The sequence below is a fragment of the Arabidopsis lyrata genome, assembly GCF_000004255.2.
Source record: "Arabidopsis lyrata subsp. lyrata unplaced genomic scaffold ARALYscaffold_3, whole genome shotgun sequence".
NCBI lineage: Eukaryota > Viridiplantae > Streptophyta > Magnoliopsida > Brassicales > Brassicaceae > Arabidopsis > Arabidopsis lyrata.
The window spans coordinates 13,032,669-13,053,745 of NW_003302553.1; the positions used below are offsets into that span (position 1 = coordinate 13,032,669).

General features: G+C 37.5%; 3 protein-coding genes across 3 annotated transcripts; 2 read left to right on the plus strand and 1 right to left on the minus strand.

Moving 5' to 3' along the window:
- The first annotated feature begins 171 nt into the window (after positions 1–171).
- On the plus strand, positions 172–7,166 carry LOC9319690 (putative wall-associated receptor kinase-like 16). The gene is given in 4 exon segments (XM_021033414.1): positions 172–727; positions 730–772; positions 5,837–6,312; positions 6,314–7,166. Coding segments are annotated over 4 exon segments (1,311 nt in total). The 5' UTR covers positions 172–652; the 3' UTR covers positions 7,031–7,166.
- A 1,434-nt stretch (positions 7,167–8,600) lies between these two features.
- LOC9319691 (putative F-box protein At4g10190) lies at positions 8,601–9,840 on the plus strand. Its single transcript, XM_002883578.2, has one exon. The coding sequence runs from the start codon at positions 8,639–8,641 to the stop codon at positions 9,758–9,760; it is 1,122 nt and encodes a 373-aa protein (XP_002883624.2). The 5' UTR covers positions 8,601–8,638; the 3' UTR covers positions 9,761–9,840.
- Positions 9,841–10,525: 685 nt separating this feature from the next.
- Positions 10,526–14,526, minus strand: LOC9319692 (formin-like protein 1). Its single transcript, XM_002885679.2, has 4 exons — positions 12,387–14,526; positions 12,109–12,314; positions 11,622–11,866; positions 10,526–11,534 (listed from the first exon to the last, which is right to left on the minus strand). Exons 1-4 carry the CDS (start codon positions 14,285–14,287, stop codon positions 10,722–10,724), a joined length of 3,165 nt encoding a protein of 1,054 aa, XP_002885725.1. The 5' UTR covers positions 14,288–14,526; the 3' UTR covers positions 10,526–10,721.
- Between the last annotated feature and the right edge of the window lie 6,551 nt (positions 14,527–21,077).

The following is a 21,077-nucleotide window of genomic DNA, read 5'->3' on the forward strand; positions in this document are numbered from 1 at the left end:
AACATAAAACTGTTTTTCCTCACTCCATCAAAATTTAAACGGCATTTCAGTAGTTATTCATTTAATAGTGGGTATCTTATACTCATAAGACTAGAACTCATAAGATTATTTTAATCATCATCAAACAGTGCATTATATTTTCAGTTTTTTCTCAAGATCTTCTCGCAGTTTCTTGGAATGACTCTTGTTTCTTTTGGTGAAATTGGTGTATTTGCATGAAAATTTCTAATGTGTAGTTGACATATTTAAAATTTTTGAACGTGTGGTAGTCTGAATCTTTACGTTTCTTCACATTTGAAGATTCCTTGTAAGCACCAATCGTCGTGTGGTCTTAAAAGTCTTGCAAAAATAAAAGTCAGCGGCGGCAAAATGGAAGAAGACTTATTAAATGATTCGTGTAGTCTGAAGACTTATTAAATGGAAGAAGACTTAGACGTTAGGATATATAACATCGTTTTGACATGTTCTCTTGATTCGTTTTTGATAACCTGTTAAATTATCTGCCATACTAAAATTCAATGAAGACCATGTCAATGTAATGCAAGGAGATCATGTTTAAGTATACCACTATAAGAAGCGAACGAATATGCGATGAGAGGAAATTCAAAAGAGAAACACATTTAGAGAGAAAGAAAGAGAAAGGTATAAGAAGATGAAGTTGCAGCCTGAGCACGGTGTGTCCTGGGTGGCTTATTTCTTCTTGATGGCTATTTTCGTGCTCGCATGTATATAGCAGCGAATAAGTACTTACTCTGGATCATAATTATTCTTGGTAAGCTCTCTACACTCGTTTTCGATTAATTTGTTTTGCAGAACTACTACGGGTCTTATGTTCTGTTAGAGTAAAATTCTTTTAGAGGTAATGGAGAAAGTGTTTAAGTATTTGAGAGAGAGTTTTAGAAAATACAACTTTTATTGCTTTGATTTTAACTTGAAGACAACTTCACAACCTTTTTCAACAAATGAGAGAGAGGGAGGAGGTATTTATAGCCTCCAAACTACAAAATATCTAAAATATTTTAATCCTAAATCTAAAGAGTTCTTAACATAATATCTAGATTACAATATTCTAATTATCTAGATTATTCTATAAGAATATCTAGATTTTTTATGTTTAAGGAGGTGGAAGATGATTCTAGAAAATTTCTAGAACATTTTAAGGAGGTGGTAATTATGATATTTCTAGAGAAAACTTTAGAACTTGGATTTTGGCCCATCAAATGATTATTGGGTAATTGACCCAATAATTAAACTTGATTCAAAATCAAGTTTAACTTTCAACACCCCCTCTTAAACTTGATTTTGCTACTCCAAGCAAACTCCTCATCTTGATAAAATCTTCGCGCTTGAGAAGCTTGGTGAAAATATCGGCTACTTGATCATGTGTCTTCACATACTCCAATTGCACGTCCTTCTTGTTAACACACTCTCTAATGTAGTGATAACGTGTGTCAATGTGTTTACTTCGATCATGGAAGACCGGGTTTTTCGCCAATGCTATTGCCGACTTGTTATCCACAAAGATCGTCGTTGGTTCATCTTGTGGTAAGCTTAGCTCCTTTATGAGGTTTCTTAACCAAATAGCATGGCACACACATGAAGTAGCCGCTACATATTCTGCTTCACAAGTGGATAGAGTGACAATTGGTTGCTTCTTCGACATCCATGTGAAAGCCGTATCTCCAATGTAGAACACGAAACCACTTGTGCTTTTTCGGTCATCTATGTCTCCACCCCAATCGCTATCGCTATATCCAACAAGCTTGTAATCATTAGAAGTAGAATAGTGTAAGCCATAGTTTATGGTACCTTTGATGTAGCGAATAATCCTCTTGGCCGCCTTGAAATGAGTTGTTGTTGGATGCTCCATGTAACGACTAACAACTCCGACCGCATATAAAATATCGGGCCTTGTGCATGTTAAGTATCTCAAGCTTCCAACCAAGCTCTTAAAGGTTGTTGGATCCACTCCTTCTCCTTCTTCATTCTTTGATAATTTGATTCCGCATTCCATTGGTGTGGTCACCGGGTTTGAGTCATCCATCTTAAACTTTTTAAATATCTCCTTAGCATAGCCTTCTTGAGTAATGAAGATTCCATTGTCTTCTTGTTTTACTTCAATTCCGAGGTAGTAAGACATCAATCCAATATCCGTCATCTCGAACTCCTTCGTCATCTCTTTCTTGAATTCTTCGAACATGCTTGGATTGTTACCCGTGAATATCAAGTCATCTACATATAAGCATGCAATCAATATATCGTCATTTTGAATTTTGATATAGAGTGCATGCTCATATGGACACTTGATGAAGTCTTTCTCCTTGAAGTACTTGTCAATTCGAGTATTCCAAGCTCTTGGGGCTTGTTTTAATCCGTAAAGCGCCTTCTTTAGCCTCAAGACTTTATTTTCTTCTCCTTTGACTATGTAGCCTTGTGGTTGCTCAATGTAAACTTCTTCTTCAAGGTCACCATTTAAGAAGGCCGACTTGACATCCATTTGATGTATCTTCTTCCACTTGTTTTGAGCCGCTAGTGAAATGATTAGTCTAACCATTTCTAGACGAGCAACGGGAGCAAATACCTCGTCATAGTCGATTCCGGCTCTTTGACTATAACCTTTTGCCACCAATCTTGCTTTGTATCTTTCCACTTCCCCTTTAGAATTTTTCTTTGCTTTATACACCCACTTCACACCTATCGCCTTGTGTCCATTTGGAAGTGAAGCTAGCTCCCATGTATCATTCTTTTTAATCGCCTTTATCTCTTCATCCATGCCATTTCTCCAAGTCTTCCTTTCAATGGCTTCTTGGAAGTCCATGGGTTCGCACTCCGCAAATAGACAAAATAAAGTAAGATTGTCTTGATTTTCGGTTACCTCGTAGAGCTCTTGTAGACTTCTAAAATGAGGAGTCCTCTCGCTTGAGCTTTCTTCTCCTTGAGAGCTTGTTGGTGAAGTTGGTGGTGTAGTAGGTTCTTCTCTTGGTGGCTCTTCTCTTGTTAGCTCCGAGTCATCTTCTTCAAAGTGTGGAAAGAAGTTATAATCTTCTTCATTTGATTTCCAATCCCATTCTCCTTCTTCATCGAAAACGACATTTCGACTAATTATTGTCTTCTTCGTATCGGGATTATAGAGCTTGTAGCCTTTGGAGTTGTTATCATAACCAATGAAGATATACTTCTCACTTTTATCATCTAGTTTACTTCGCTTCTCATCCGGTACATGAGCATGAGCAACACTTCCAAAGACTCTTAAATGAGAAACACCAGGCTTCCTTCCGCTCCATGCTTCTTGTGGTGTTTTTCCCGAGACACTTTTTGTTGGAGATCGATTTAATAGATAAACCGCACACGCGACCGCTTCCGCCCACAACTCTTTTGGTAGTCTTTTACTTTTAAGCATGTTCCTCGCCATCTCAAGAATTGTTCTATTCTTTCTTTCCGCTACACCATTTTGTTGAGGGGATCTTGGCACCGTTAGTTGTCTTCGAATGCCGTTATCTTCACAATATTTTAAAAACTCCTTGGATGTAAACTCTCCTCCACGGTCGGATCTCATGGCTTTGATTTTAAGACCACTTTCCTTCTCAACATGGGCTTTAAACTTTTTGAAGTTCTCGAACACCTCGGATTTTTCTTTCAAAAAGTAAACCCATGTTTTTCTTGAAAAATCATCAATAAAGAGAAGGAAGTAGTTACTTTTACCAAGTGATTTTGGCTTGATCGGACCACACACATCCGTGTGTATTAGCTCCAACGGTTTTTGAGCTCTTGTACTTGACTCTTTCGGAAAGCTCATTTTGAATTGCTTTCCAAGTAGACATCCTTCACACACTTGATTTGGATGATTGATGCAAGGTAGTCCTCTCACCATTTCTTTCTTCGAAAGCAACTCCAATCCTCCAAAATTTAGATGCCCGAATCGAAGATGCCAAAGCCAAGGCTCCTCCTTGTAGCACATCTTGAGACATTGTGTGATGTCATTTTGAATGTTAAGGACAAACATTCTATTTTTCGACATCGGTACCTTGGTAATGAGATTACTTGCTTGGTCTCTTATAGAAAGGTTATTATCTTTTAGTCGAATATCATAACCTTTCTCTAAGAGTTGTCCAAGATTCAAGATGTTTGTCTTCATGCTCGGAATATAGTAAACGTTGGAAATAAATTGATGATCTCCATTCTTCAATCGGATGAGAATGTTTCCTTTGCCTTTTACATCCATCTTCGATTCATCTCCTAAAGCCACATTTCCTCTCACCGATTCATCAAGCTCCGCGAACATACTTTTGCTCCCGCACATGTGATTACTTGCACCACTATCAAGGTACCACTTATGATTCTCTTCATGTTCACCTTTCTTGTAACTAGCCATTAATAACATGTCCTCTTCTTGGATTTTTTCTTCAACGTAGTTGGCCTTCTCCTCGACTTTTTTGTTGCTAGGAGCTTTACATTCTGAAGCATAATGTCCAAACTTCCCACAATTGTAAAATTTGACACTTGATTTATCATATCTTGATTTTGGGCTTCCTCTCCCACGACCTCTCGATGAGTTTTCTCCTCTTTGGTTTGTGTTGTCTTCATATGGCCTCCAACCTCGTCCGTTTCCATATCCACGACCTCGTCCTCGTACTTGACCGCCACCTCGTCTTTGGTAATTTTGGCTATTTTCTTCTTTGGTAATCCGCATTTTGAGGACTTGTTCGACGATATCTTCGTTCTTCTTCTTCTTTTCTTCATAAGCTTGTAATGATCCAAGAAGTTGCTCCATTGTCAAAGCCTCTAAATCTTTTGTTTCTTCAATGACGGTGACAATATGCTCAAATTTTGGATCCAACGATCTAAGAACTTTCTCCATGATTCTCACATCATCTAGCTTCTCTCTGTTTCTTTTAAGGTTATTAGTAACCGTCAACACTCTTGAGAAATAATCGGAGACGAGTTCACCTTCCTTCATTTGCAATGCTTCAAATTCTCCTCTTAGAGTTTGAAGACGTACCTTCTTGACTTGATCGGCACCTTTGTAAGAGGTTCGAAGCTTCTCCCATGCTTCTTTGGCCGACATAGCTTCAACGACCTTCTCGAACGTATCTTCATCTAATCCTTGATAGATTAGATAGAGAGCTTTCTTGTCTCTCTTTCTTGAGTCTCTCAAACCATCCTTTTGAGTTTGAGAAAGACTACTTTCATTCTCCGGTTCAATGAAACCTTTCTCGACTATCTCCCACACGTCATGTGCTCCTAGGATAGCCTTCATTCGTAGACTCCAATTATCGTAGTTGCTCTTTGTGAGCGTTGGAACTTGGAAGGGAACATTGTTACTCGCCATCTTTAGGATCTTCAAGCTCTGATACCACTTTGTTAGAGTAAAATTCTTTTAGAGGTAATGGAGAAAGTGTTTAAGTATTTGAGAGAGAGTTTTAGAAAATACAACTTTTATTGTTTTGATTTTAACTTGAAGACAACTTCACAATCTTTTTCAACAAATGAGAGAGAGGGAGGAGGTATTTATAGCCTCCAAACTACAAAATATCTAAAATATTTTAATTCTAAATCTAGAGAGTTCTTAACATAATATCTAGATTACAATATTCTAATTATCTAGATTATTCTATAAGAATATCTAGATTTTTTATGTTTAAGGAGGTGGAAGATGATTCTAGAAAATTTCTAGAACATTTTAAGGAGGTGGTAATTATGATATTTCTAGAGAAAACTTTAGAACTTGGATTTTGGCCCATCAAATGATTATTGGGTAATTGACCCAATAATTAAACTTGATTCAAAATCAAGTTTAACTTTCAACATGTTCTTTGTTTGTCTGTCATGTAATTAGCAAACACCATCAGCATTTTGAGCATTGTGCGTAGCATTAGCTATATAAAAAAAGTAATGAAGCACCAGAAGGACACCAAGCTCCAACGAATATTCTTTGAGAAAAATGGCGGCGACATGTTGATAGAGCGACTCTCGGGAGCAGGGTCATCAAACATTGATGTCAAAATCTTTACGGAGGATGACATGAAGGAAGCAACTAATGGTTATGATGAGAGCAGAATCTTGGGTCATCAAGGAGGCCAAGGGACAGTCTACAAAGGGATATTGCCAGACAACTCCATCGTTGCAGTAAAGAAAACTCGGCTAGGAGACAACAACCAAGTAGAGCAGTTCATCAACGAAGTGCTAGAGCTTTCACAAATTAACCACAAGAACGTTGTCAAGCTCTTGGGTTGCTGTCGAGAGACTGAAGTCCCCTTGTTGGTCTATGAATTCATTACCAGTAGCACCCTTTTCGATCATTTGCACGGTTCCATGCATGTTTGCTTCTTCTCTTACATGGGAACACCGCCTGAAGATAGCAATAGAAGTCGCTGGAGCTATAGCATATCTTCACTCCGCTGCTTCTATTCCAATCATCCATCGCGATGTCAAAACTGAAAATATTCTCCTGGATGAAAACTTAACTGCAAAAATAGCTGACTTTGGCGGTTCAAAGTTGATGCCAATGGATAAAGAGCAGTTCACAGCTATGGTGCAAGATACTCTCGGATATTTAGACCCAGAATACTATACCACATGGCTTCTGAACGAAAAGAGCGATGTTTATAGCTTTGGGGTAGTCCTCATGGAACTGATATCAGGTCAAAAGGCATTGTGCTTTGAAAGGCCAGAGACTTCAAAACATTTGGTGAGTTACTTTGTTTCGGCCACGAAAGAGAATAGGTTGCATGAGATTATTGACGACCAAGTGTTGAACGAGGACAATCAGAGTGAAATCCAAGACGCTGCAAGAATTGCTGTTGAATGTACAAGACTGATGGGAGAGGAAAGGCCAAGCATGAAAGAAGTAGTTGCAGAGCTAGAAACCTTGAGAGTCAAAACAACCAAACATAAGTGGTCGGATCAGTATCCTGAGGAGAGTGGACACTTGCTTGGTAGTAACATCGTGTTTGCACAAGGCCATACCAGTAGCCGTGGTTATGACAGCATCAAGAATGTAGCAACGTTTGACATTGAAGCTGGTCGCTGATAAATTCACATGTATATCTTTTGTTTGTGATAAAGTATTGTTTACTTCTTTATTGCTTATCTCCTCTTTGTCTTTCTAAACATTTAAAAACCATTATTTATCAAAACATGACATTCAACAACGTAACATTGAGATCCTTGTAGATCATCCATAATTTGTTTCCTATATATGTATCGGTTATAATTGATGCAAACGATTTTTCTTTTAACCATTTATATAAGTAATTCCGGAAGTGGTGATACAAATATTTTGCATCGATTTTGTAAGCAACGTTAATATGCATCATTCACAAATAAGTATTCGGTTAATATAAACTTATTTGTTACCGTTATAATAAGTGTTGCCAATTATTTCTATCCGTTATAAATAATTGATGTTAAAAATAGTGGAGAGTATCCAGTGCCGGCTCAAACATATGCTAGGCCCTAGGGCAAAAAAAAAAAATGGACCCCTAATATATTAAAAAAAATAATATTTATAAAAATAAGACACAAAGAAAACATCATTTAAAAAAAATAAAGCAACAAGATCATTTTACAAAAGAGATTTAGCCCAATAAATCAATAATTTTTTTTGGAAGTATTGGTCTAGAGTAAATCAACATCTAACTTGGGCCCAACAAATTTTTTTTTAAAAAATTACGTTATGTTTAAAAGGAATGCAAATATATATGGGCCTTTTTTTTAATAATAATTTTCTTTTCTCTGTTTTACTTGCACAGATTTTACTTTTTTTGGTTATACTTACAAAAAAAAAATTTGTGTGGGCCCCTTTTGTTTGTGGGCCCCTGGTGATTGCCCAGCTTGCCCCCTATGTTAAGCCGCCACTGAGAGTATCTTCAAATAGTGGAGAGTATCTTCATTGCGAGGGACTGGATTGTCCGGGTTACTGATGTGTATAGAGAGGCTAATCGTCTTGCCGACGGGTTCGCTAACTATGCGTTTTCTTTGCCTCTTGGTTTTAATGCTTTTGTTTCGGTTACGGTTGTTGTTGATTTAATTTTGAGAGACGATGTTTTTGGAACTACGCTTCCACGACGGATTCGGATGTAATATTTTTTTTTCTTTTTTAATAAATTCAGGGGGAGTTTTCCCCCGGTGCTCACCAAAAAAAAAAAAAATTTGGGATAGCCACTATTCGGTCCGACCCTTACGGGTATCAACTTTTTTTTATTATCTATTTTTGATATGCAAAAGGGAGTATATTTGGAAAAACGGTAAAATTAGCTAATCCGCTGAATACCCCAACCCGTTACCTTTATCTATATTTAATTGATATCTAAACATTTAAATTTAGAGAATTTCATACACCCAAAAGAAACAAACAAAAATATTTTAAAAGGGATTCATTTGTTTGACCTTAAATTTTCCTTTCATTAATCTCGAATATATTTGGTTTTAGTAATAAATTTATACAGCTGGATCTCAGGCCCAAAAGCCCAAACTACAGACAGCTGGATCTCAGGCCCAAAAGCCCAAACTACAGCTGTATCTGGGCCGAAGTCCCCAATTGTTTGTATATGACGTCACTCTACAAATCACAGCAACGATGCAAAGACCTAGATATTTGATTCTCCCCTTGATAGAGGAAAACGTTTTGGTATGACTTATGAGAAACATGAATGAGATGATGTTGAAGAAGAGGAGCACAAACTATCTTCCGGAGGATTTGGTAGTGGAGATACTCTCTAGGGTTCCGTTGACTTCTTTGGCAAGATTACGATGGGCATGCAAAGGATGGAACGATCTGATCAAAGATAAGATACTTGCAATGAAGCCGTCTCAAATCATCGTGTTGATTGACTCTAGGGTTTATTTAGCGAGCGTCGATATGCATAAAATTGACAACAACAAGGTAAACCTAACAAGTCAATTTAGCCTAAAAGATCCTCTTTCTCATAATTTTTCAGAAGAAGTCGACATACAAAACGTCTTTCACTGCGATGGCTTGCTATGCACCACCAAAGACGATAGACTGGTTGTTTGGAATCCGCTTTCACGTGAAACAAGGTGGATTCAACCGAGAAGTACCAACAAAGAGTTCGAATACTTTGCTCTCGGTATATCCTCAAGCAACAAGTACAAAATCTTGAGGATTGTTCACACTGGTAAAACTCACCCAGGCTTACTTGAGTTCGAAATCTATGACTTTACCTCTAATTCGTGGAAGGTTATTAGTGAGAGTAGAGACTGGTTAAAACCATTGTGGAAGAGCTGCGTTATGTCAGTGAATGGAAACATTTACTGGCTTGCTTTTAGAGAAGGCGATGGGATTTTCTTACAAAGTTTTGATTTTTCAACAGAGAGATTTAGAAGGGTGTCTCTTCCGGGTGATCATCATTATTATAATATTTTAAGCTTAGCAGTGACAAGAGAAAAGCAACAACTTTGTTTGCTTACTCAGGACAGGCAGGTACCCGCTAATAATGTATGGATTGCAACTAAGATTGAGAGTAAAAGAGCCGCGTCATGGATCAAGTTTCTATCATTTGATTTACCCAATTTCCACCATCCTTTTCACTTTTGTAGTCCCATGAATTTCTTGGTCGACCGAGAGAACAAAGTTTTAGTGTGTCCCGGTAAAAATAATGGGGTCTCCAACAACTTCTTAAACATTTTAGGAGAAAATAAATTCATACAAGTCGATCATCAAGATGGGAAATCTGTATGCTCACTTCTCGTCAATTATGTTCCAACTTTTGTTCAGATCCATCAAGGTTCTTTGAAGTAGGTAAAAGGGTACTTGAGGTAGTGATTTATAATGGTCATACTAATGTATGCATTCTATCCAACTCTTGAGATTTTAAATGATATTTGTGTATTGCTATTTTATATAACTTGTTTTCCAAACGTTTTCCAGTTTTTTATTCCTGGCCAGTGGAATAATATAGTGTTGGTTATATACTTATATCTCTTATCTAACGAGCATATGTTGTCCTGATAATCAAATTATTCAAGTGTCTTTTGTATAAACCAAGACCAGTGAGGACACTTACGCTTTGTGATAGATCTTGATTGATCCTAAAATTTGGACACCTTAGTTTTTGTTTCAGATTGAGCTTTATGACCTTTTCATATTGTTTATAGAGTTGTGTCCATGATGATATTTTCTGGGTACATTATGGTGTCTTGTCCCATATTCGCAGTTTATAGAAAGCCGTGTTCGGGATCTAGGGTTCACAAGAAGAAGATTTATATCTGAATGAATCATCTAGAGTTTATAGTTGTTGCATAAACTAGAAGACATTATGGTTGTCTTGTCCCATGATAGTTTAGTTGATTGGGTTATGTAATGCCGAAAAAAAAATTTCTTACAAGAGTTATGTAATTTTACCTTATAATCCAACAAATACTGTAACTAGTTTGAGACATAAATACAGAGGTACACTCAGCAACGAAGCTTAAATAAGTAATATGTTTGCTTCCAGTCTTCCACATTCTTTCGTGGTACACACGGATCAGATGAACAAATTTAATTTATTCTAAGATTATTAAATTAAGATGAACAAATTTTAACGTAAACCTATATTATTTTTTACACAAATGAAGAAAAGAAAGATACTTCTTTGTCTCTGACATTTTTTCCCTCCCTCTATATATATTTAAATCTATTATGACAAAACAATCCATTGCTGGATATACTTTTTACAACAACATGCACAGACAAAAGCTGAGATCTCACCTTAAAGAAACTAATGGGATGAGTTATGTTCGTCGTCTGATGACGAAGCGGAAGAAGAAGACGACGAAGAAGAAGATTGTCTTCGTCCAACGAGTCCAGGAAGAGGTTGTGGCAGCATTGGATTCACTGGAACAGGAAACTTATGAGCAGAACTAACCATTGTTCTTTCGTTTATCATCCCTACTTCTTTGCAGACTCTGTCTACTACTCCAAGGAAGTCTCTAACCACCAAGAATATTCTAAACGGATGCGCTTCTTCTTTAGCCGAGTTTCCGTGGAAATACTCGGTGATTTCTTTCACAAGTGATAATGCGACGCTCTCTTGAGCTTGTACTCTGATGATCTCTTCCTCAGCTCTTTTCAGAAACGTGTTCATCGATTCCGAAAATCTCTGACTGTTGCTTTCTTCTATGATCGTTGATTGGACTTTGATAGCTTCGTTAATCTTGGCGATGCCTTGAGAAAGCTTGGAGACGTAGCTGCTTAGTACTTCTGAGTCCATTGCAGCAGCTTTCTTGACGTTACTTAGCTCTGAACAGAGACTTGATACGACTTGGAGGCCTAGTTTCCTGCATTTGATGTCATCTGTATTGTTACCTGAGAGACGTGTGCCTTCTGCTCGGATTATCTCTTGTACAACGAAATGCAAGAGAGTTGTTTTCCCGTCAGCGCCTTTGACATCGACTAGCTTGAGGAGTGTGTCAAGCTTGAACGCATGAGCATCCCCTCGGTTTGTTCCAACGTTCATACGGTTTCCCGTCTTTAGAACCGCTTCCAAAAGCTTTAAGAACATCCTACTGTTCCTTAGTTCCTCACAAGCAGCCTACCCAAAACATTTGGAATGAAATCATGATCCGATACAAACACTACGGTAAAAAAAAGAGAAAGGAACTTGCTATAAATATAATACCTCAAGAGTCTCAAAAGATTTTTTCAAGTATTCAACCTCGGACTCAAAGTTAGCAACATAGAGCATCGCATCAACTCTTTTAAAGGCAAAAGGGATGTCTAGCATTGCCTTAAGGAATTTCTCGGCATGTCCAAGCTTAACGGGCGAATCATCCTTATACGCTTTCAATTTGCGTTCTTCTTCTTTTGTCGGTGCCATCTTCAGTAAGCTCTCAAGAAGTTCAGTCCCAAGTGTATCAGCATTACCTGAAAAAGCATAACAAAGAACATGAATATAACCAAGAATCTCCACACCATGAAAGAAACGAAGCTTTCAGAATATCTCAACAATATCTTCGAAAAACCTTTAACCGGTTTACTAATCATTCAGGACTTCAAATTCTTAGTTCAAAATGATTCTTACTAGCTAAACAAACGCATAAGAACTATAATTCTGGAGATCAAAGGAGAAGAAAATGAGAAACTATGTATGTGGCAGCATAGTTTACCTTCAAGAAGAGCCTCGCAAACTTCTTCTATAGTGACATTAAGTGCGCGAAGCAGTATCGCAATATTCTGAGCCTTCTTAGGGTCCAAGACTCTGTTCTCTTGGTTCGGGCTCGGGAGAACACATCTTGGAGTTGTCTGACTCTGATTTGGTTTGTTATCTAACGACTTTGCCACAAACAACGTTTCAATCATCTCCTCATCTAATCTGCAACCACATTCATAATCTCAACAACCACATTCTCACTAAGCATATAAATAGAGTAAAGCATTAACTCACTTGAAAGAGCTTGATCGAAGGTGATCCCAAACCATCTCACGATCCGAACTTGCTCTAACTTTATCCCAATGTAACGCCTTTAGCTTCGGTTTCGGAGTTTCCTCCGCTGGCTCACTGGCACTAACCGTCTCTGGAGTCTCCATTGGAGAAGTCACTGGCAAGTTTTCGGATGATATCACAAATGGATGTGAAGGCGGTGTAAGAGAAGGCGGTTTCGAGATTGTCTCCGCCTTATGAGTCACCTGATTCCGTCGTCCCCACAATGGTGGAGGAGGCGGCGGAGGCGGAGGCACTCGAGACTGTAAAATTTGAGGTGAAATGTTCGAAATCCGTGGTGATACATCTAAGCTATGACTAAAATCTCTATCCGGAGATGATGCTAGAGACTGCGAATTCCGGGAAGACAACTTCGGAGATGTAACCGGTGACTTGTGAGAAGCTTTCTCCGGTGAAGAACAAACTGATGAAGAAGAAGACGACGGTGAACGAGAACGCAATGCATCTAACTGCTTAAGGAAACCTTGTCCTCCATGAGAATTTGAAGGAGAAGAAAGTAACTGAGATTGCAAACCTTGCCGGAGATTACTCATAAACGCCGGTAACACCTCCGGAGACTTCTGAAAACATCTATACGGTGATGTAGAAGCAGAAGAATGCGACGGAGATCTCAAGTAAGCTTCCGGTGTATCATTTGGTCGTCTCTCCGGTGAAGTTGAAGCAGATGATAACGGAGAGTTCTCTTTTTTGTTATTATCCGGTGAAGCTGTGAGTGATGTAACCGTCGGAGATCTAGAGATTTGATTCAATCCTCCTTCATCGGAGTTTTTCACCGGACAAAATCCCGACGATAAAGAAGCTAACGATAGTGACGGAGACCTAACAAATCTATAATCTGTTAACTCCGCCGGAGAAATCCTTGCCGGTGGTTCTGGTGTGGTGATTACTACAGGTTTTGGTTCAGATCTTTTAGGACTCATTGAAGGAGAGATACTGATAAACGTTGATCTTCCTGGTGAACCAGAGCTTGAAGATGAGCAAGAGATAGTGTCATTGTTAACAGATCTAGGGTTTTGACCCGGAACTCCGACCCGGTTTAATGTTTCTCGCCCGCTTTGTGATCCACGTGGAGAGTAAAACTCTTCTTCTTCTTCTTCTTCTCCGATTGAACCAACTTCTGGATTTAACCGGAAACTTCGTTTCATCAATGGAGGAAGTGGTTGAAGATCTGGAGATTCAAGTTTTCTTGAGCTTGATCCATTATTACTAAGAGATTGTTCTTCAATTCCTCTTTGATTCACCATTGTTCCTAAGTAAAGAAACTCAGAGCTGTTATTGGTGGAGCTCGTCCTTGTCGTCGTCCTCTGTTTACTTCTAGCCTCCGCATTGCGTCGTGTTGGAGCAGCCGTTGCCGGAGGAGGAGGAGGGTAGACTCTACGGCTACTGTCGGTGGTGTATGTTTTACTATCATCGGAGAAGTTAAGATCTTGGTTGGTTCTTCTTCTACGCCAATAGAGTAAAGCTATAAGTAGAGCGACTAAAGCGGCGGAGGAGACGGCGGAGATAGCGACTATAAGGAGTTTTTTGGAGTTAGGTGGAGATTTAGTGGCGTGAGGGACGATTAGAGATGAGATATTCGCCGGAAAAGAAGCGAATGAGGCTGGTGATGGTGGTGGTGGAGATGAAGGGTATAAAGGGAAGAAAGGTGAAGTATTTGGGTCTGAAGATGGTGGAGTAGTGGAAGAGAATGGTAGCTTAGGAAGTGGTGGTGGTGATGGTGGTGACGGTGGTGGTGAATCTACAGGGAAGAAAGGTTCGTGGAGGACACGACGGTCGGCGAAGACTAGATCGGAGGATGAAGATAAGAGTAAGTAGAAGAAGAACAAGAACAAGAAGAAGAGCATTGTGTTTTTCTTCTTCTTCTTTCTTCTTCAAGATCTGAGAAAAGTGAAGAGAGAAACTTTAGAGGAGAGTGATGAATCCAGCTAAGATTCTGCTGGTGATGGTTCGATATTTTTTGTTTTGGTTTGTTCTCTTAACTCAGTGGGTGATGGTGAGAGAGTAGGAGAGAAGAAAGCCAAAAGAGATGATGGAAAGAGAGTGGTTGATTATTATTTTGTTACGTTGTGGGGTCCAGTTCAGACAGTAACTTATGAAGTTATGACACGTAGGATAAGACGTGGACTTTGTAATAGTCCGCGTTAAGTGTACACACTACAACACTGTGCATTGCATTGCACCGTACGCACAATGTTGAATATTAAAATGCGAGTGGATTTGTTTTTTTTTTTGTTCATTAAAGTTTCGTTTTGAAGCTTTTTGAAAAGTGAGACCAAAAAGAAAAATATTATTACGGCGGTTTGTTGACGACGTCTGTAGTAAAGAAAGAAGTATGGAAAATAAAAATATTAAGGTAATGGTTGAGATTAAGGAAGTGGGCGTATCGTGCGATAATTAATTTATTTTAGTTTACCGACACTTGCTAAATATCAACATTCAAAATTTAATAAATTTTAACATGAACAACTTAAATCTGTTCTCTCTGCCAGAAACCACCACAAAAGCTTTCAACATTTGTCAAATCACAAACAATTTTTATGAGACCTTTTTTCTTTACATTTAAACAATTTCATGAGACTCTGGGTTAGACAGCTAAAAGTAGGCCCGGGCAAAATAACCGGAACCGAATATCCGAACCGAATCCGAACCAATTTTTAAAAATACCCGAATGGATCCTAGATCTCCTACCCGAAAAAAAAACCGAAACGAACTCGAACCGAATCCAATACCCGTGGTACCCGAATACAAATATACACCTAAAAATATTAGTTATATTTATACTTATAATATCCGAAATACCTAAAATTATAATCATAAATCCGAATATACTAGGTATTTTTGAGTAATTCGAATACATTTGGATTAATTTGGTTAAAAAATAACTATGATGTAGTTTTCTTTTGGGTAATTTTAGTATTTTTAGATATTTTTGGTTATATTTGGGCAGAGAGTAACCAATGTATTTTTGAGAAATCGGGTATTTCGGTTAGATTTGGGTATATACGAGTAAAACACACGAACCCGACCCGAACCCGAAAATATTTCGGGTATTTTTGATTATTTTCGGGTATTTTGCTTTTTTATTAAAATATCCGAACCGATCCGAACTCGAACCAAATTTTTAGAATATCCGAATGGGTCTCGACCCCCTACCCGAATAGACCCGATACCCGAAAAAAAAGAACCGAACCCGAACGGGTACCCGAATGTCCAAGCCTAGCTAAAACTATGGAAGATTTTTTTTTTCCTTATTTACTCTGGGATCATATCCACAAATGAACTCATAAAAGAAAAATAGAAGTTTTCTACTAGAAAAAAAAAGTATATATTTTTGATAACAAAAAACAAAATTCTTTTTAGTGATTGACTCAGATATAGTGAGTAAAAAAATTATCTTCTATTATTAAACTCAAAACAAAATTCATCATGCAAATTCTATAAATATATGTTAGTTATAACTTATAATAATTGAATCCATTACGAACTTAAAACAAAATTACCAAGTATCGTTAACTCAATTGGTAAAGATCCTAAGCGAAATTTAGAGGTTGCCAGTTCGAGTGACGTTTGAGATGAAAATAATATTATATACTATAGTTTCGGACCTGGAGATTACGGATTTTGGCCCAAATCCTCTTGGTATTCTAAAAAAAAAACTTAAAACAAAATTTGCATACCATGAATTAAAACATATACAGTAATACATTAGTTAAATCACTTAATTGGTCAATCATTATTCATTACTCTATATTAAACCCAGAAGGCAACGGCAATTTTGATATAGCATCTAATCAACATTTTTCTTTTATTAATTTTATCAGACTGTAAATTTTGTTCTTTTCAAAACTCAGTATCATCGATATCCTTGATTTACTACAACTAGAAATTTGCAAGTGAATGTCTAATATTGGCATAAATATCCAAACAGTACGTATAGCATTTTCTCAAGCATCTTTTAGACATTTAAAATGTCTTTTCGGGTCTTCAAAAATGTCCAAATTTGTAAACCCATCTGCAAAAAGACCATTTTCAAAATTGTGTTTGATAAATTTCGTAATCCTAAAATGGGCAGTACACATGTTATTAATAGTTTTAAAGCATTTTTTGGCAACCCGAAGACAAATCACTAAAAATTGATGATATTGAAAATGACAGAAATAATGAATTTACCAGGACTCCAAAATTATCAAATGTATTATCAAATGTAATGCAAATACTTTCTGATTCTTATAAAATGTGGGCCTGTGAATTTTAGGACAATCTATAAAGTAAGCTAATAATAGTTTTTATAAAAGTTAAAAATAAAATGAGGTGCTAGATAACTATAATTGGACTAAGAAAGGGGTTGGTCACGTGGGAAATGTACTGAAAATATAAGAGTACGAGAGTATCAGGAAACCACCGATAACTATAATTTTTTTTTCACATAATTAGTGTTATATTTGTCTTTGTTTCGATCGGCTAGATTACGCCTCCAAAACCCTTCTCTCTCTTAGCCATAGTTTAAGACTCTGCCGCTTCTTGAGTTCGGCCAACGTCCGGTGGCTTTTTGCTCCGGCGTTGTGCCTCTTTAGTTTAATTTTCGTTTCTCTTTTCTTCCTTTGTAGATCTTCTCTCGGTGGTGTTTTCTGATTTGGAATTTTTGTGGCCTTCGTTTGGGGTTTCTTGCTGGTTATTTCGATCTGTGAGGTTGTGTTCTCTGTGGAAGCGGTCTAGCGTTTCAGATCTGTGCGGTTCGTGGTTCCTGCGAGGAGGATGGTGCCGGATCTGTTTGATCGACGGTGAGCTTTGTCTGTAATAGTGCCATTGTTTCTTGCTCTTCCCAACCCAGATCTTGTTCTCGCTCTTGTGCTTTTTGTTGTTTCGATGCCGCCGGCTTGGCTGATGTGAGGTCTCTCGTCAGACTTCTTCATGCCTTTGTCTTTCCGTTGTCACTTCCTTGTGTTGTTTTAGCTAGCAGTCTCTCGTTTGGATCGTCTCTGTTCTTTGTGGAGGTTTTTGTGTGAAGGATTGTGCTTTGTTCTAGGTTTTCAAAATTGTCTTCTCTTTGGTGGAGGACGTTGTGGATGATTACCATTTCGGTCAGAGTGTCGTGCTTAATTTCATGATCCTTGTTCCTCGAGATGGTTAGGTTTCTCTCCTTGTCTTTGCATTTCCGAATCGGGTGTGATTGGATTGCTTCTTTAAGACTTTTATCTAGGCGCTCCATGACGTATCGTCTTCGCCGCATCCGGAAGTATCTTACGAGGTTCAGTTTTGGCCTTTTTTTGCCGGGTTATGAAGTCTTGGTTACGTGGTTTCGAGAGCTCATCTCTCATCATGATAGGAGGAGGCAGTTGTTATCAATGGGTTGGCCGTGGGCAGCATTGGTAAATCTCTTTCGCAGGTGTCTCAAAAGAAAAGGTCATGTTTTGTGCTTGGACCTTGTGGTTTCTCTTCGGGTTTAAGTTTGTTTGCCTCTATTCTTAGTTTATGGTTTCGATCTCTTTCGTTTTGGCTTTAAAATTTCTGCTTTGTACTAGTGGTTGTGTTTCCCTTGCTTAGGGCTTAGTTTCCGGGGAATTTACGTTTTCCTCCGGCTTAGTTTCTGGGAACTTTTCTGTTGTCCGCCGGCTTAGTTTCCCTTGTTTGGGCTTTGTATTCGACTTTGGTTCCACCTCAAGTTTCAATAATAATATTTCAGATGATAAAAAAAAAGTACAGTCTCACCGTTTTCTTCTTTAAAAAAAACGTAGTTGGAAGAAAAAGGTATAAGAGTATAAGTAAATAATAAGTTAAGGGATCTAATTATAATTAATTTTTACTCTAAATTCTTAAATGAGTCTGTATATATTTGTGTAATTTCTTATTCTATGTCGAATAAGAATAGTTCAATCTTTATATGTTATCAAAGCCAAAAGTTTCAAAAACCTAAAAAAAAAATTTCTAACGATCACCATATTTTCTTCTAAAAACAATAGTGAAACAATTTTTTCAACTCAAATAAGTTCTCAATATCAATATGTCAAACATTTCAAAGCTAACAACACAAAACTACCTCATGTGGAAGCTTCAAGTTCATGTTCTTCTCAATGGGTATGACCTTGTCGTTCACCTTGATGAATCCAAAGTCGTTCTGTCTGCTATCATCACGGTTGGGACAACGACTTCAACAAATCCAGACTTTACAAAATGGCATCGTCAAGACAAAGCAGTGTATTCATCGGCTCGATCACTTCACCACTTAGAAATTGTTTAACAACAATTTTTATGGAAATAAATTTAGAAACAAAATTTGAAAGTATGATAGATACATATATGATATGATACATTTTCACGATTGTATTGTTACTTATCCAAAGATAAGTCGTTCGATAGCACTTTCAAACAATTTTAAGGAAATAATCGTTCAAAATGGTTAGATATATATACTAGTTGAAAAATACGTAGAGCCACTACAATTTTAGTGATTGATCTTAAATATTCGTAGCTATTAATCAACATAGCCATGAATAGGGGAAAACGGCCAAAATCCACCCAGACTATTTGCTGGCGGTTTTTTTCAACCTGAACTTTGATCTCCTGCATAAATCAACCCAGACCACATATAAATTTAAATTCTAAACCCAAACTATATAATTTTTTGCCGATTTCAACATCTGCTTTGACGGCGTGATGAGACCGTTAAACTGTGCCGAGTCAGCGACTACGTGGCATCACTCGTGGCATCTGGGCTTGATAAAACGACGTCGTTTAACATTTGGTTTGGTGTTTTGATTGCAAAACGACGCCGTTTTCAAATTGGGGGAAAAATTAAAATTAGGGTTCTTAGAAACATTAGTGAACCGGAGAGAGTGTGAGTGAGTTTGAAGAGAAACATCTCAATTCAAAACGAAACTGTGTCTAATAATCGAAGAAGCGATCCCTTGTTTGACGAAAACGACTTCCAAGCTACAATTTTGGGTCTTTGAGAAGAGAGAATGAGGTAATGAGTAGTTTCTTCTTTCTTTGTTTATGTCAATTTAATTTGTTAAGTCTAAATGATATGATATTTTCGTATTAGAATCATTCCTTTTTTCAATTTACATATAAAGCAAGTCTCAGCAACTTCAATTTCTTCATTGTAGAGTTCGATTTTAATTAACCCTCCAAGTGTTCGATGAAATGTCTGAGAGAGTTGTAATTGGGTTGAATGTTAATTTTTTGATGTCGTTTGCAGTACTATGGATGTGGCAACATTCAGTGTGTACTACGGTGGGAATTGGGTGACTAGTGAAGATGAGGAGGATGCTTATATCGGTGGAGAGGTGAAGATGCTAGAGTGTAAACCGGAGGAATTTTATACAAAATTAGGGTCTGAACTCAACACCAAACCAAATGTTAACCGACGTCGTTTTATCAAGCCCAGATGCCACGAGTGATGCCACGTAGTCGCTGACTCGGCACAGTTTAACGGTCTCATCACGCCGTCAAAGCAGATGTTGAAATCGGCAAAAAATTATATAGTTTGGGTTTGGAATTTGAATTTATATGTGGTATGGGTTGATTTATGCAGGAGATTAAAGTTTGGGTTGAAAAAGGCCGCCAGCAAATAGTCTGGGTGGATTTTGGCCGTTTTCCCCCATGAATAGTTACTAAAATAAATCATGGCTATATCATCGTATTTTTATTGTTTCGTGGTTATAATTAATTACCAAATTATCACTATATATTTTATGATTATTTAGCCGCAATATGTCACCATCATTCCGTGATGATATTAGCTACGGAATATGAGTAGCAAACTTGGGACTAGTGATATATCACATATTTTACCGATTTAGTCATAACATATATGTCAGTTTTAGAGTCTTTTTGTTGTTTCTAAACTCTTTTCGAGTCTTTTCAGGTTTTTACACGTTTGGGACAAATTTGGAGATAAAGAACCATTATGGAGCTAAACCGGAGATTAAGAGCTGAAAAAACGAATTCGGTATCAGACCAAAGCATGAGTGTCGACCGACACCCCTTAGGGCCGATCGACACCACACGCGGCCCAGCAAAAGTCTCGACGGTTTAGGAGTTTTAAAGCCCGAAGAATCAACCCAAAAGACTTCTCTATTTGTAACTTTAGTCCATGCACGTTTTTGGAGACATTATAAATAGTTTTTATGGTTTTTATTATTCATTATCAGATTTTCTTCTACAATTTGGTTTGTAATTCTTTGAGCTTGAACCCTTTAGAATATAATTGGAAAGAACTACTTTCAGAGATTTCAAATCCCTGTAGAGAGAGATTTATTCTAAACTCTTTTCTTCTTTTGATTTCTTTATTGCAATTTTATTCAAGCATGTTTTTTGTTTCATTAATCATGTATGAGTAATCTCCTTCTTAGGTTTAGGGATTCTCACTAGAGATTTAGATGAATTTGTAAATCGATTACATGTTAGGATTAATCTTTAGAGTTCTTCACCTTAGGTTATTCTTAATGCTTCTAGAGTAGCTAACCAGAATTTGATCATAGGATAATAGGTTTTGATCCGAGAGGGCGTCTGTTACTGGAACAATCTTAGGTGGGCAGAAATTACTAGATACATTCGAGAGGTGGTCTAAGAATATCTGTGAACATATCAAACATGTTATTAATGCTAGTCTAATTCTAGAAGTTTACATTC

What these genes read in the sequence shown, in the direction of transcription:
- LOC9319691 (XM_002883578.2), top strand. Translation starts at nt 8,639, where the DNA reads ATGAGAAACATGAATGAGATGATGTTGAAGAAGAGGAGCACAAACTAT.
- LOC9319692 (XM_002885679.2), bottom strand. Translation starts at nt 14,287, where the DNA reads ATGCTCTTCTTCTTGTTCTTGTTCTTCTTCTACTTACTCTTATCTTCA. An exon ending in CTTCGATCAAGCTCTTTCAA is followed by an intron (nt 12,315 to 12,386) that starts GTGAGTTAATGC and finishes ATGTGGTTGCAG; the next exon opens with ATTAGATGAGGAGATGATTG. An exon ending in TTGCGAGGCTCTTCTTGAAG is followed by an intron (nt 11,867 to 12,108) that starts GTAAACTATGCT and finishes ATGCTTTTTCAG; the next exon opens with GTAATGCTGATACACTTGGG.